The sequence below is a fragment of the Leuresthes tenuis genome, unplaced genomic scaffold, assembly GCF_036924035.1.
Source record: "Leuresthes tenuis unplaced genomic scaffold, fLeuTen1.0.hap1 SCAF_10, whole genome shotgun sequence".
NCBI classification, from domain to species: domain Eukaryota; kingdom Metazoa; phylum Chordata; class Actinopteri; order Atheriniformes; family Atherinopsidae; genus Leuresthes; species Leuresthes tenuis.
Window position 1 is genome coordinate 229,241 of NW_027325364.1, and position 16,412 is coordinate 245,652.

General features: G+C 48.5%; 1 protein-coding gene across 2 annotated transcripts; it reads left to right on the forward strand.

Moving 5' to 3' along the window:
• The first annotated feature begins 478 nt into the window (after positions 1-478).
• Positions 479-12,332, forward strand: gnrhr1 (gonadotropin releasing hormone receptor 1). 2 transcript variants are annotated; one of them, XM_072393412.1, is made up of 5 exons: positions 479-770; positions 2,136-2,203; positions 5,582-6,104; positions 6,935-7,136; positions 11,805-12,332. In XM_072393412.1, exons 2-5 carry the CDS (start codon positions 2,136-2,138, stop codon positions 12,230-12,232), a joined length of 1,221 nt encoding a protein of 406 aa, XP_072249513.1. In that variant the 5' UTR covers positions 479-770; the 3' UTR covers positions 12,233-12,332. The 2 variants fall into 2 exon arrangements, with proteins under 2 accessions (XP_072249513.1, XP_072249514.1); XM_072393413.1 differs by lacking the exon at positions 2,136-2,203 and having other exon boundaries at positions 480-770.
• The last annotated feature ends 4,080 nt before the right edge of the window (positions 12,333-16,412 follow it).

Genomic DNA, 16,412 nt, shown 5'->3' on the forward strand with positions numbered 1-16,412 from the left:
GTCAGCAGCTTTGCTCCCTGCCAGCTGGTTCTGATGTTTAATTCATCAGAGGCGGGTGGTGCTGATGCAGCAGCTGAGGCTGCGTCGCTCTGCAGCACGTTGCTGTGAGTCTCTGCTGCTCCGAGCAGAAAAGACATCAGCTGACAGGAAACAACAAATAAAGCATCTTTTTTACAAGGTTTTCAGTAGAATCTGATTTGTTCACATCAGGCAGATGTTTGGGGCTCCAGGTCCGATCTGAGCTGCTGCTAAACTGCAGAAGCTGAACCAGGATCAGCTGCAGAAGCATCAACTGAACCAGGATCAGCTGCAGAAGCATCAACTGAACCAGGATCAGCTGCAGAAGCATCAACTGAACCAGGATCAGCTGCAGAAGCATCAACTGAACCAGGATCAGCTGCAGAAGCATCAACTGAACCAGGATCAGCTGCAGAAGCACGCTAACGCGGCTGTAGCCCCGCCCCCGCTGCAGCCTCTAACGCGGCTGTAGCCCCGCCCCCGCTGCAGCCTCTAACGCGGCTGTAGCCCCGCCCCCGCTGCAGCCTCTCTCCACGTTCCTCCTCAGATTTTCTCCTCGGTGTTTCAGATCAGCTGCTGCTGCTCGGGACCCCGAAGTGAATCGGATTGCAGCGGGTTCTGTGAGTCTCTTTGGGTTCTTGAGGTTCTTCAGGGTTCTGAGTGTGTTGGAGTTTGGAGAAACATGAGGAGGAGAGAAGAAGAACAGAGGAGTCCGACCTGAGGAGGAGAACAGAGTCAGAGCTGCTGAGCAGGTAAAAACACTCACTCCTTCACAACAGAAAGCCCGAGCTACACCCGGATCAGAACCGCAGGGACTGTGTGTGTTCAGGAATGCTGCTGGCTTAGCTTCTCTGTGATCTGGACTCACTCTTTTCTAAAGCTCTGGTGTTATCTCTGAGATAAATAGCTGATCTAAAGTGTATCAGAACCAGTTTCACAGGGTTCTGTTGGGTTCCTGCAGGTCGGTTTAATGATGTTTTTACACTCAGACGTACTGCAGTGATACAGGAGAAGTGGTTTCCTGTTTCCTTTTCCTCCCGTTGGAACGAACTCATGTGGTTCATTTCTTTATGATCAGCCAACACCTGAGGACCCGTTAAAGCAGCTGCTTTCCTCGCCATCGCACAGGCGAACTGTGACACCAACGGCGCTTTTAGCCGTTTATATCCCAGCTTTAAGTGCAATGGACTCCCTGCAGCCTCTATCCTAAGCAGTAGGTGTCACCAAGTAAAGTCAAACAGGAAGTTAAGCATTTCGACTCAAACTAACCGCCGATGCGACCGACCTCCAGGTGTGCAGGGTTGCCAGGTAGGGAACAGTTTTCACCCTTTCAGCGATGTGATAAATTTGAGGTTTCCCTTTTACAATCCCATCTTCTTTGTTCTTGCTCCACATTTCAGAGCAGCTGACTGGAAACATCCAACATCTTCTGCCTCTGAGCTGAGTTCCCTTCTGGGAGGAGTTTATGATCATTTCCTTTGTCCCAGTCTCTGGTTTCCTGTCAGTCAGCAGCTGGAACAACTGGTTAAACTATGAAAAAACTCATTATCATATTTAGACTTGTGGAGGTGTTTGTTTTAGAAATATAAATTTAAAGCTGATTCCATCATTATTTCTTCTACTTGATCTGAAAAAGTGACTTCAGTTTCTTTCTGAAATATGTTTTATGAAGCCAGAACGTTCGGCTCTGACATTAAACAGGTAAACAGCAGAATGAATCTGAGGGATGAATCCAGATTCTTATGCCACAGGGTGTAAAATCCAATATGAAGCAGCTCTGAGAGACCTGAGCCTCAGCCAATCAGAAGGGGCAGGCGGGGCCTGCCGCTCTGCAGTCGCAGAGGTACAGGTTGCCAAGGTGACATCATGAATAAACGCAGTCAAGGCCTGCGGCTAAAAATAACCCGAGGCGTCTTTGTGCTGTAACCTAACCTGTGTGTGTGTGAGAGTGTGTTAACCATGTTGTGGGGACCTGCCTGTCCTCCTAACAGCATTATTAGATTGGTCTGAGGAGATCGTTGACAGATCGATGATCGAATTTTGAATGTTTAACTTTGTGATCATTTTTCCTTCACCTTTCTGGACTGAAGGAAAATCACCTCTCTGGTGCGTTTCAGATGAAGTTTCACCTCCTGAAGCAGCTCTGGAATCTCGCCTGGACAGGTGGCTCCATCCTGGTTCTTCTGTGAGTCATCGTCAACTAACTCCTCATTGGAGGGTGGGAATCTGTTGCCATGGAAACCCCTTCACATTTTCAACAGTTTGTGCTTCAACAAGACTTATCTGTGATCTTTACTGCGTGCCAAGGCAGGAAGTTACAATAAGAGCTGATGGACTGTTGGTTGGTAGATAGGACAGCAGACAGACAGGTGAACCATGGCATCCAATCAGTGCTCAGCAGGTGATTCTTCCCCAGTCAAACAGGAACAAACAGAAGCAGGAAAACCTGGTCTTAGCTTACACTGTGTGGGCTTCACCATGATGGATGTCCTCCAGAGGATTGTTAAAACAGGTAGTGGAGGGTTTATAAAAGCCCAGAAACACAACATCAGTGTGAATCTTTTACCTGCATCAAACCAGTCCAGGATGAGCTCTGAAACCTGTTGTCAGGCTGGTGGTGAAGCCTCTGGATATAGTGACAGAGAACAATCTATCAGAGTCAGTGGGTCTACGTGATGAGATGAACTGGATTACAGCTACAGTTGGGTTCTGCTCCTTATCTGAGGGCAGTTATCCTTGGGTTAGGCTTATCTGAGGGCAGTTATCCTTGGGTTAGGCTTATCTGAGGGCAGTTATCCTTGGGTTAGGCTTATCTGAGGGCAGTTATCCTTGGGTCAGGCTTATCTGAGGGTAATTATCCTTGGGTTAGGCTTATCTGAGGGCAGTTATCCTTGGGTTAGGCTTATCTGAGGGCAGTTATCCTTGGGTTAGGCTTATCTGAGGGCAGTTATCCTTGGGTTAGGCTTATCTGAGGGCAGTTATCCTTGGGTTAGGCTTATCTGAGGGCAGTTATCCTTGGGTTAGGCTTATCTGAGGGCAGTTATCCTTGGGTTAGGCTTATCTGAGGGCAGTTATCCTTGGGTTAGGCTTATCTGAGGGCAGTTATCCTTGGGTTAGGCTTATCTGAGGGCAGTTATCCTTGGGTTAGGCTTATCTGAGGGCAGTTATCCTTGGGTTAGGCTTATCTGAGGGCAGTTATCCTTGGGTTAGGCTTATCTGAGGGCAGTTATCCTTGGGTTAGGCTTATCTGAGGGCAGTTATCCTTGGGTTAGGCTTATCTGAGGGCAGTTATCCTTGGGTTAGGCTTATCTGAGGGCAGTTATCCTTGGGTTAGGCTTATCTGAGGGCAGTTATCCTTGGGTTAGGCTTATCTGAGGGTAATTATCCTTGGGTTAGGCTTATCTGAGGGCAGTTATCCTTGGGTTAGGCTTATCTGAGGGCACTTATCCTTGGGTTAGGCTTATCTGAGGGCAGTTATCCTTGGGTTAGGCTTATCTGAGGGCAGTTATCCTTGGGTTAGGCTTATCTGAGGGTAATTATCCTTGGGTTAGGCTTATCTGAGGGCAGTTATCCTTGGGTTAGGCTTATCTGAGGGCAGTTATCCTTGGGTTAGGCTTATCTGAGGGTAATTATCCTTGGGTTAGGCTTATCTGAGGGCAGTTATCCTTGGGTTAGGCTTATCTGAGGGCAGTTATCCTTGGGTTAGGCTTATCTGAGGGCAGTTATCCTTGGGTTAGGCTTATCTGAGGGTAATTATCCTTGGGTTAGGCTTATCTGAGGGCAGTTATCCTTGGGTTAGGCTTATCTGAGGGCAGTTATCCTTGGGTTAGGCTTATCTGAGGGCAGTTATCCTTGGGTCAGGCTTATCTGAGGGTAATTATCCTTGGGTTAGGCTTATCTGAGGGTAATTATCCTTGGGTTAGGCTTATCTGAGGGCAGTTATCCTTGGGTTAGGCTTATCTGAGGGCAGTTATCCTTGGGTTAGGCTTATCTGAGGGCAGTTATCCTTGGGTTAGGCTTATCTGAGGGTAATTATCCTTGGATATATGGCGCTGAATGAATGGAATCACTGGCCCAAAGCATGTCATACCCCGGTACCATAGGTGGCGCTGTCCCCATTTCAGCTATCGCTTATAGAGCCTCTTCCTGTTGACGTCTTCACCGCCAACAGCAACAAACTCAGGCATTCAGAAAGATGGCGAACACAGAGCGAGATGAAGCTGCGTCCCTCTCCATCTGTGATGAGCTGGTTATGGCACAGAGATGCACAACGTTCTCCATCGCCTTGTTTCTTTCTTTCTAACGACAGGAATATCGCCTCCTTCCACTTCCGGGTCATGACCCTGGGGAAAAAATCTGGAGCATGCGCAGAATGCAAAGTCCAGTTCACCATGTGCTTCAACATCTTCATGCATGTTAGGTGTGCGTTTGGATTGAGTTACCTCGGGGGCTTAATCCGATCCGGTTTTCTGTCAGATTAAGGCATGACCCACCATCCATGTTTCCCTCCTGCACCACACCTGATTCAAATGATCAGCTCGTCATCCAGCTCTGCAGTGGCCTGAGAAGGAGCCGTTCATTTGAATCAGGTGTGGTGCAGGAGGGAAACATGGAAAACATGCAGGGCGGTGGGTCATGAGGACCGGAATTGAGAACTGAATAACGCAGTCTTATTGTAATTTAGCCATTAATCCGATCTGATGGCACTCATGTAACCCCACTGAGTTCCAGACGAATTTAAACAGCTTCAAGAAACCCCGTTTCCAGTCTTTGTGTTAAGATAAGCTAACAGTTTCCATCTGTTTCCAGTCTTTGTTCTAACCAAGGCTAACAGTTTCCAGTCTTTGTTCTAACCAAGGCTAACAGTTTCCAGTCTTTGTTCTAACCAAGGCTAACTGTTTCCATCTGTTTCCAGTCTTTGTTCTAACCAAGGCTAACAGTTTCCAGTCTTTGTTCTAACCAAGGCTAACTGTTTCCATCTGTTTCCAGTCTTTATGCTAAGCTAAGCTAAAACATTCCATCTGTTTCCAGTCTTTGTTCTAACCAAGACTAACTGTTTCCATCTGTTTCCAGTCTTTATGCTAAGCTAAGCTAAAACATTCCATCTGTTTCCAGTCTTTGTTCTAACCAAGACTAACTGTTTCCATCTGTTTCCAGTCTTTATGCTAAGCTAAGCTAAAACTTTCCATCTGTTTCCAGTCTTTGTTCTAACCAAGACTAACTGTTTCCATCTGTTTCCAGTCTTTATGCTAAGCTAAGCTAAAACTTTCCATCTGTTTCCAGTCTTTGTTCTAACCAAGACTAACTGTTTCCATCTGTTTCCAGTCTTTATGCTAAGCTAAGCTAAAACTTTCCATCTGTTTCCAGTCTTTGTTCTAACCAAAACTAACTGTTTCCATCTGTTTCCAGTCTTTATGCTAAGTTAAGCTAAAACTTTCCATCTGTTTCCAGTGTTTATGCTAAGCTAACAGTTTTCAAGTGTTTATGCCAATCTAGTCTTTCTGTTTCTCTCTATTTTCAGTTTTTCACTCAGCTCAACCTCTCTTTTTTTTCTCCTTTGCAGGATGTCAGGGAACTTGTCATCAGGAGCTCCCTCCACCAGCTCTGTGACGCCTACTTCCAATATCTCCCACTATCCTCCTCTCTCAAACTGGGAGCCTCCCAGTTTCACCCGGGCGGCTCAGTTTCGAGTCTGCGCAACCTTTGTCCTCTTCCTGTTTGCCGCCTGCAGTAACCTCGCCCTATTGGCCAGTGTGTGGTGTGGGCGTGGCCGTCGGCTGGCTTCTCACCTGCGGCCACTGATGTTAAGCTTGGCGTCAGCCGATCTGATGATGACATTTGTAGTAATGCCTCTGGACGCAGTGTGGAATGTGACGGTGCAGTGGTACGGCGGCAATGTGCTCTGTAAACTCCTGTGCTTCCTGAAGTTGTTCGCCATGCACGCCTCTGCCTTCATCCTCGTTGTCATCAGCCTGGACCGCCAGCACGCCATCATGCACCCGCTGGATGCTTTGAGTGCACACCGCAGGAACCGATTGATGCTGCTGGTGGCCTGGGGCCTGAGCCTGCTGCTTGCATCACCGCAGGTATCATTCTCACAGGTATCATCACCACAGGTGTCATCACCACAGGTGTCATCACCACAGGTGTCATTCTCACAGGTGTACACTGTGTAACCACAGGAAAAGATCCCACATGTGTTGGAGCTGTCGGAGTTCCTCAGGTGTTCAGGCTCAGAGGAAGTAAGGCTGTAAATGTGTCTTCACTGACAGGCTGCTGCATCATTTCATATTTGTGTTGAGAGGCTCGTTCAGGAGTTCCTGTTATTAGAGGAAGCAGCCTGAGTGAATGATGGAGTGTTTGAATTACAGCAGATAAGTGTCTGTCTCACCTGGTTGTTAAATGAGTGTTTGGAGAAGGTTTCTGTCAGCTGACACATGAGTAGAAGACTTAAATCAGGACCAGCCGTAGCGATATCTGACAGCAGAAATCTGCTGTTCTCATGCTGAAGTCGGCTGCTTCTGGGGTCTCAGCTTCACAGATGATAATCAGACTGAGCTCAAGGGCAGGATGGGGAGAGGAGCCATGTTACTGCAGCTGCCCAAATCTGTTTTCAGTTGGTCACATGATCACTCTTCCTGTCAGAGACCCCCTGTGGGTCCCTGCTGCAGCCTCTCAGGCTCCGGTTCAGCTGATCCACGTAAAGGTTCTTGTAGTAAATCCTGACTGGTGGTAAATCCCTGCAGGAATGTTCTGAGGATTAAACGCCTGCAGCCTCCTGCTGTTAGCTCAGGCTAACTACTCCCCTTGGTTTCTGTGAGGAATGCTAACAACGCTAAGAAGGCAGCAGCTGCTCAGCAGCAGGGTTAGACTTAGGGCTGAAACCAGATGCAACCATGTCTCTCTGTCCCTGCAGATCTTCATCTTCAGGACCATCAGCGTGGATTCGGTGGACTTCACTCAGTGCGCGTCTCACGGCAGCTTCAGCCACCGCTGGCAGGAAACGGTGTACAACATGTTCCACTTCATTACGTTATACGTCGTCCCGCTGCTGGTGATGAGCTGCTGCTACAGCCGCATCCTGCTGCACATCCACCTGCAGCTGCTGCGGGACAAAGGTACCTGAACCTCTAACACACCTGCAGCTCTAACACACCTGCAGCTCTAACACACCTGCAGCTCTAACACACCTGAACCTCTAACACACCTGCAGCTCTAACACACCTGCAGCTCTAACACACCTGCAGCTGCAGCTCTAACACACCTGAACCTCTAACACACCTGCAGCTCTAACACACCTGAACCTCTAACACACCTGCAGCTCTAACACACCTGAACCTCTAACACACCTGCAGCTCTAACACACCTGCAGCTCTAACACACCTGAACCTCTAACACACCTGCAGCTCTAACACACCTGCAGCTGCAGCTCTAACACACCTGCAGCTGCAGCTCTAACACACCTGCAGCTCTAACACACCTGCAGCTCTAACACACCTGCAGCTCTAACACACCTGTACCTCTAACACACCTGAACCTCTAACACACCTGCAGCTCTAACACACCTGCAGCTCTAACACACCTGCAGCTCTAACACACCTGCAGCTCTAACAAACCTGAACCTCTAACACACCTGCAGCTCTAACACACCTGCAGCTCTAACACACCTGAACCTCTAACACACCTGCAGCTCTAACACACCTGCAGCTGCAGCTCTAACACACCTGCAGCTGCAGCTCTAACACACCTGCAGCTCTAACACACCTGCAGCTCTAACACACCTGCAGCTCTAACACACCTGTACCTCTAACACACCTGAACCTCTAACACACCTGCAGCTCTAACACACCTGCAGCTCTAACACACCTGCAGCTCTAACACACCTGCAGCTCTAACAAACCTGAACCTCTAACACACCTGCAGCTCTAACACACCTGCAGCTCTAACACACCTGAACCTCTAACACACCTGAACCTCTAACACACCTGTACCTGCGGCTCTAACACACCGGCAGCTGCAGCTCTAACACACCTGAACCTCTAACACACCTGCAGCTCTAACACACCGGCAGCTGCAGCTCTAACACACCTGCAGCTCTAACACACCTGCAGCTCTAACACACCTGCACCTGCAGCTCTAACACACCTGCAGCTCTAACACACCTGCAGCTCTAACACACCTGCAGCTCTAACACACCTGCAGCTCTAACACACCTGAACCTGCAGCTCTAACACACCTGCAGCTCTAACACACCTGCAGCTCTAACACACCTGCCGCTCTAACACACCTGCAGCTCTAACACACCTGAACCTCTAACACACCTGCAGCTCTAACACACCTGAACCTCTAACACACCTGCAGCTCTAACACACCTGCAGCTCTAACACACCTGAACCTCTAACACACCTGCAGCTCTAACACACCTGAACCTCTAACACACCTGCAGCTCTAACACACCTGAACTTCTAACACACCTGCAGCTCTAACACACCTGCAGCTCTAACACACCTGAACCTCTAACACACCTGCAGCTCTAACACACCTGCAGCTCTAACACACCTGAACCTCTAACACACCTGCAGCTCTAACACACCTGCAGCTCTAACACACCTGCGGCTCTAACACACCTGCAGCTCTAACACACCTGCAGCTCTAACACACCTGCAGCTCTAACACACCTGTACCTGAACCTCTAACACACCTGCAGCTCTAACACACCTGTACCTCTAACACACCTGCAGCTCTAACACACCTGCGGCTCTAACACACCTGCAGCTCTAACACACCTGCAGCTCTAACACACCTGCAGCTCTAACACACCTGTACCTGAACCTCTAACACACCTGCAGCTCTAACACACCTGCAACTCTAACACACCTGCAGCTGCAGCTCTAACACACCTGCAGCTCTAACACACCTGCAGCTCTAACACACCTGCAGCTGCAGCTATAACACACCTGCAGCTCTAACACACCTGCAGCTGCAGCTCTAACACACCTGCAGCTCTAACACACCTGCAGCTCTAACACACCTGCAGCTGCAGCTATAACACACCTGCAGCTCTAACACACCTGCAGCTCTAACACACCTGCAGCTCTAACACACCTGAACCTCTAACACACCTGAACCTCTAACACACCTGCGGCTCTAACACACCTGCAGCTGCAGCTCTAACACACCTGCAGCTGCAGCTCTAACACACCTGCGGCTCTAACACACCTGCGGCTCTAACACACCTGAACCTCTAACACACCTGCAGCTCTAACACACCTGCGGCTCTAACACACCTGCAGCTCTAACACACCTGCAGCTCTAACACACCTGCAGCTCTAACACACCTGTACCTGAACCTCTAACACACCTGCAGCTCTAACACACCTGCAACTCTAACACACCTGCAGCTCTAACACACCTGCAGCTCTAACACACCTGCAGCTCTAACACACCTGCAGCTCTAACACACCTGCAGCTCTAACACACCTGCAGCTGCAGCTCTAACACACCTGCAGCTCTAACACACCTGCAGCTCTAACACACCTGCAGCTGCAGCTATAACACACCTGCAGCTCTAACACACCTGCAGCTCTAACACACCTGCAGCTCTAACACACCTGAACCTCTAACACACCTGCAGCTCTAACACACCTGTACCTCTAACACACCTGCAGCTCTAACACACCTGCGGCTCTAACACACCTGCAGCTCTAACACACCTGCAGCTCTAACACACCTGCAGCTCTAACACACCTGTACCTGAACCTCTAACACACCTGCAGCTCTAACACACCTGCAACTCTAACACACCTGCAGCTCTAACACACCTGCAGCTCTAACACACCTGCAGCTGCAGCTATAACACACCTGCAGCTCTAACACACCTGCAGCTCTAACACACCTGCAGCTCTAACACACCTGAACCTCTAACACACCTGAACCTCTAACACACCTGCGGCTCTAACACACCTGCAGCTGCAGCTCTAACACACCTGCGGCTCTAACACACCTGCAGCTCTAACACACCTGCAGCTCTAACACACCTGCAGCTCTAACACACCTGCACCTGCAGCTCTAACACACCTGCAGCTCTAACACACCTGCGGCTCTAACACACCTGCGGCTCTAACACACCTGCGGCTCTAACACACCTGCGGCTCTAACACACCTGCAGCTCTAACACACCTGCAGCTCTAACACACCTGCAGCTGCAGCTCTAACACACCTGCAGCTGCAGCTCTAACACACCTGCAGCTGCAGCTCTAACACACCTGCAGCTCTAACACACCTGCGGCTCTAACACACCTGCGGCTCTAACACACCTGCAGCTCTAACACACCTGAACCTCTAACACACCTGCAGCTCTAACACACCTGCAGCTCTAACACACCTGTAGCTCTAACACACCTGCAGCTCTAACACACCTGCAGCTCTAACACACCTGTAGCTCTAACACACCTGCAGCTCTAACACACCTGCAGCTGCAGCTCTAACACACCTGTAGCTCTAACACACCTGCAGCTCTAACACACCTGCAGCTGCAGCTCTAACACACCTGCAGCTCTAACACACCTGCAGCTCTAACCCACCTGTAGCTCTAACACACCTGCAGCTCTAACACACCTGCAGCTGCAGCTCTAACACACCTGCAGCTCTAACACACCTGCAGCTCTAACACACCTGCAGCTCTAACACACCTGCAGCTCTAACACACCTGCAGCTCTAACACACCTGCAGCTCTAACACACCTGAACCTCTAACACACCTGCAGCTCTAACACACCTGCCGCTCTAACACACCTGCAGCTCTAACACACCTGCAGCTCTAACACACCTGCAGCTCTAACACACCTGCAGCTCTAACACACCTGCGGCTCTAACACACCTGCGGCTCTAACACACCTGCAGCTCTAACACACCTGCAGCTCTAACACACCTGCAGCTGCAGCTCTAACACACCTGTACCTGCGGCTCTAACACACCTGCAGCTCTAACACACCTGCAGCTCTAACACACCTGAACCTCTAACACACCTGCAGCTCTAACACACCTGCAGCTCTAACACACCTGCGGCTCTAACACACCTGCAGCTCTAACACACCTGAACCTCTAACACACCTGCCGCTCTAACACACCTGCCGCTCTAACACACCTGAACCTCTAACACACCTGCAGCTCTAACACACCTGCCGCTCTAACACACCTGCCGCTCTAACACACCTGCAGCTCTAACACACCTGCAGCTCTAACACACCTGCAGCTCTAACACACCTGTACCTGCAGCTCTAACACACCTGAACCTCTAACACACCTGCAGCTCTAACACACCTGAACCTCTAACACACCTGCAGCTCTAACACACCTGCAGCTCTAACACACCTGCCGCTCTAACACACCTGCAGCTCTAACACACCTGCAGCTCTAACACACCTGTACCTGCAGCTCTAACACACCTGCAGCTCTAACACACCTGCAGCTCTAACACACCTGTACCTGAACCTCTAACACACCTGCAGCTCTAACACACCTGCCGCTCTAACACACCTGCCGCTCTAACACACCTGCAGCTCTAACACACCTGCAGCTCTAACACACCTGCCGCTCTAACACACCTGCAGCTCTAACACACCTGCAGCTCTAACACACCTGCAGCTCTAACACACCTGAACCTCTAACACACCTGAACCTCTAACACACCTGCAGCTCTAACACACCTGGATGCACTTACACCTGGACTACACCTGTTTGCAGAGTAACTACATGACATTGCTGAGGTTCTCCTCCCTCTCTCAGCAGGTGAGTCACACCTGCGCCGCAGCGGCACCGACATCATCCCGAAGGCTCGGATGAAGACTCTGAAGATGACGGTGGTCATCGTTCTGTCCTTCGTGGTGTGCTGGACTCCGTACTACCTGCTGGGGATCTGGTACTGGTTCCAGCCCGACATGCTGCGCGTCACACCTGAGTACGTGCACCACGCCCTCTTTGTCTTCGGTAACCTGAACACCTGCTGCGACCCCGTCATTTACGGCTTCTACACGCCGTCCTTCCGGGCCGACCTCGCCGCCTGTTGCCACCGGACGAGGAGCGACGCCTCGCCACGATCTCTGGGCCGACTGTCTGCCAGGCAGGGTCCTCACAGCGGGGAGCAAGAGCCTCAGCGCCAGCCGGAGCACCGGGCCGCCACAGACTGTCATCGACCAATCAGAGGGCAGGAGTGATTACGTTTCGTATTTAAATCTGATTCTGTTAAAAGGATTTTTTACCTCCAGTTTCTCGTTTCCACAGGTTTAATTTCAGATCAGTGAATAAAGGTATTAATCAGAGTTTCAGTGCGTTTATTCTCCGTTTGTGTCTGAAACCTCGACTTTGATAACTTTTAAAGTCTGAATGTGCCGAATGAGTTCAGACCTCAGGGTTAGGTTAGGTTAGGTTAGGGTAGGGGGTAGGTTAGGTTAGGTTAGGGTTAGGTTAGGTTAGGTTAGGTTAGGGTAGGTTAGGTTAGGTTAGGTTAGGGTTAGGGTTAGGTTAGGGTAGGGTAGGTTAGGTTAGGGTAGGGTAGGTTAGGTTAGGGTAGGGGGTAGGTTAGGTTAGGTTAGGGTTAGGTTAGGTTAGGTTAGGGTAGGTTAGGTTAGGTTAGGTTAGGTTAGGGTTAGGGTTAGGTTAGGTTAGGGTAGGGTAGGTTAGGTTAGGGTAGGGTAGGTTAGGTTAGGGTAGGGGGTAGGTTAGGTTAGGGTTAGGGTTAGGTTAGGGTATGTTAGGTTAGGTTAGGGTTAGGTTAGGGTAGGGTAGGTTAGGTTAGGGTAGGGTAGGTTAGGTTAGGGTAGGGGGTAGGTTAGGTTAGGGTTAGGTTAGGTTAGGTTAGGTTAGGGTTAGGTTAGGGTAGGTTAGGTTAGGGTAGGGTAGGTTAGGTTAGGGTAGGGGGTAGGTTAGGTTAGGTTAGGTTAGGTTAGGTTAGGGTAGGGGGTAGGTTAGGTTAGGGTTAGGTTAGGTTAGGTTAGGTTAGGGTAGGTTAGGTTAGGGTAGGGTAGGGGGTAGGTTAGGTTAGGTTAGGTTAGGTTAGGTTAGGTTAGGGTAGGGGTTAGGTTAGGTTAACCCTAACCCTCTGACAGACCAACTGTTTTATTGGGTTAATGTTAGGGTTAGGTTTCAAATTAGCATTATTTAGCTTATTAGCATAGTTTAGCTTATTAGCATAGTTTAGCTTTCACACACTTCATTGGCAACGTTTCGACTGTTGTTTTGTCTTCTTCAGGCCCCTGTTTGCTCCCCTGTGTTACTCCTCTTTCCTTTCGCTTGTCTTTTGTCCTTTGGCTTGTTTTAATTTCCAACTCAATTTAGTTTAGGCACCCCCTTTACTTTGCTTTCACTCAACTATAATTAGGATCAGGGCATGGGTGGGGGGGTGGTTAGGGTTAGGCTAGGTTAACCCTCTGACAGACCAACTGTTTTATTGAGTCAGACTGAGAGCTGTGCTGAAGCTGAGCTGTCAGTGGGATGGAGTTAAAGAGGCTGTTTTTCTTCCTCTGGGTTGTTTAGATAAAACTTCACTGTTTAATTTTGTAACTCAGTATAAAAACTTACAAATTCATTATGTAGAAGGTGTGAGATAAGATATAACCCCAAGATTATAAAATACATGAAACCATCATAATGATAAAAACAGAGCTTCAGTTCTCAGGTTTTACTGATCAGAACAAAATAAAACTTCTGTTCCTCAGCAGGTGTTAAAACTCAGTAAATACAGCCTCAGATCAGCACATATTACACTGAGACAAAACACCGCAGCAGTGACTCGGCCCTCTTCTCTCCAGCTTCAGCTCATTGAGGTTTGCAGCTTTGGTTTCTGCACAGCTCTCTTAAGGTCCCACCACAGCATCTCAGTCAGGCTGAGGTCAGGACTCTGACTGGACCATTGCAACACCTTGATTCTGTTCTTTTTCCCACATTCTGCTGTAGATCTGCTGCTGTGTTTGGGATCTTTGTCCTGTTGATGAGCCAGTTTCAGCCCAGCTTTAGCTGTGGGACAGATGGCCTCACATTTGACTCTAGAATACTTTGGTATCCAGAGGAGTTCATGGTGGACTCAATGACTGCAAGGTGCCCAGGTCCTGTGGCTGCAGAACCAGCCCAGATCATCAGCCCTCCACCACCGTGCTTGACAGCTGGTATGAGGTGTTTGTGCTGATATGCTGTGTTTGGTTTCCTCCAAACGTGCTGCTGTGCATTAGGACCAAACATCTCCACTTTGCTCTGGTCTGTCCAAAGGACATTGTTCCAGAAGTCTTGAGCTTTGTTCAGATGCAGCTTTGCAAACCTAAGCTGTGCTGCCATGTTCTTTTTAGAGAGAAGAGGCTTTCTCCTGCAGCCCTTCCAAACAAGCCATCCTTGTTCAGTCTTTTTCTAACTGTGCTGTCATGACCTTTAACCTTTAGCATGCTAACTGAGGCCTGTAGAGTCTGAGATGTAGCTCTGGGCTTTTTCACCTTGGGGTGACCTTTAACCTTTAACATGCTAACTGAGGCCTGTAGAGTCTGAGATGTATGACCTTTAACCTTTAACCTGCTAACTGAGGCCTGTAGAGTCTGAGATGTAGCTCTGGGCTTTTTCACCTTGGGGTGACCTTTGACCTTTAACATGCTAACTGAGGCCTGTAGAGTCTGAGATGTAGCTCTGGGCTTTTTCACCTTGGGGTGACCTTTAACCTTTAACATGCTAACTGAGGCCTGTAGAGTCTGAGATGTAGCTCTGGGCTTTTTCACCTTGGGGTGAACTTTAACCTTTAACATGCTAACTGAGGCCTGTAGAGTCTGAGATGTAGCTCTGGGCTTCTTCACCTTGGGGTGACCTTTAACCTTTAACATGCTAACTGAGGCCTGTAGAGTCTGAGATGTAGCTCTGGGCTTTTTCACCTTGGGGTGACCTTTAACCTTTAACATGCTAACTGAGGCCTGTAGAGTCTGAGATGTAGCTCTGGGCTTCTTCACCTTGGGGTGACCTTGCTGGGACGTCCACTCCTGGGAAGATTGACAGCTGTCCTGAATGTTTTCCACTTGTGAATAATCTTTCTCTCTGTAGAATGATGGACTCCAGATAGTCTGGAAATGGCCTTATAACCCTTCCCAGACTGATGGGCAGCAGCAGCTGCTTCTCTGAGATCATTGCTGGTGTCTTTCCTCCTTGGCATCGTGTTAAACTGACAGAACTCCTGCTTTTATAGAGCTGCTCACACTGACTGAGGATCAATTAATCAGAGCATTGATCAGTTAATCAGAGCATCGATCAGTTAATCAGAAGCTTTGATCAGTTAATCAGAGCATCGATCAGTTAATCAGAGCATTGATCAGTTAATCAGAGCATCGATCAGTTAATCAGAGCATTGATCAGTTAATCAGAGCATTGATCAGTTAATCTGAGTATTGATCAGTTAATCAGAGCATTGATCAGTTAATCAGAGCATTGATCAGTTAATCAGAGCATTGATCAGTTAATCAGAGCATTGATCAGTTAATCAGAGCATTGATCAGTTTATCTGAGCATTGATCAGTTAATCAGAGCATTGATCAGTTTATCTGAGCATTGATCAGTTAATCAGAGCATTGATCAGTTAATCAGAGCATTGATCAGTTAATCAGAGCATTGATCAGTTAATCAGAGCATTGATCAGTTAGAGCATTGATCAGTTAATCAGAGCATTGATCAGTTAATCAGAGCATTGATCAGCAGCTCCTGGCTGCTGCTCTTAGTTCCTCTTAGTGAGGGTTCACTTAGTTTTTCACACACTGCTTCTGTGTTTTGTCTCAGTTTTTGTTCTACAAATAGTTTCTATAAAGACTTTAACAGCTGCTGAAGAACAGATGTTTCTTATAAATTTCCTGATAATAAAACCTGAGAAATGAAAGATTGTGAACAGTTAAAGGCTTTAAAATTAAATGGAAAAACACAGGAAGGAGAACCATCATAAAAATGTTGTAAAGTGAATGTTATCCTGTTCATGGCTCTTCAAACAGGACAATGCTCTGCTGTTCCAGATGTCTGGAAATGGCTTGAGATATCTGGGCATTAACATCATTAACAGGAGCTTTACCAGGAAAACTTCTGTCTGCTATTTGAGAAAGTCGAGTCAAACACTTCATCTTCAGCAGTGAACTGTTTGGAAAGGAATGTGCTCCCTTACCTGTTTCAGTGTATTCCCCTTTCTCTCCCTAAATCTTTCTTCCAATCTATTGATAAGGTCACTTCATTTATATTGGAGGGGAATAAACGGCTGGAACTGCTGCAGAGGCCTGACCCCAGAGGCCTGACCCCAGAGGCCTGACCCCAGCTGTTATTATTGGGCCTCAAACGTTCAAAAAATCCTGCTCTGGCTCCACACTCCTGATATGGACCGGACCATTTCGA

Bases quoted from the DNA above. Each gene is read 5' to 3' on its own strand.
- gnrhr1 (XM_072393412.1), top strand. From the start codon at position 2,136: ATGAAGTTTCACCTCCTGAAGCAGCTCTGGAATCTCGCCTGGACAGGT. The intron at 2,204-5,581 runs GTGAGTCATCGT...TCTCCTTTGCAG, and splicing joins GGCTCCATCCTGGTTCTTCT to GATGTCAGGGAACTTGTCAT. The intron at 6,105-6,934 runs GTATCATTCTCA...CTGTCCCTGCAG, and splicing joins TGCTGCTTGCATCACCGCAG to ATCTTCATCTTCAGGACCAT.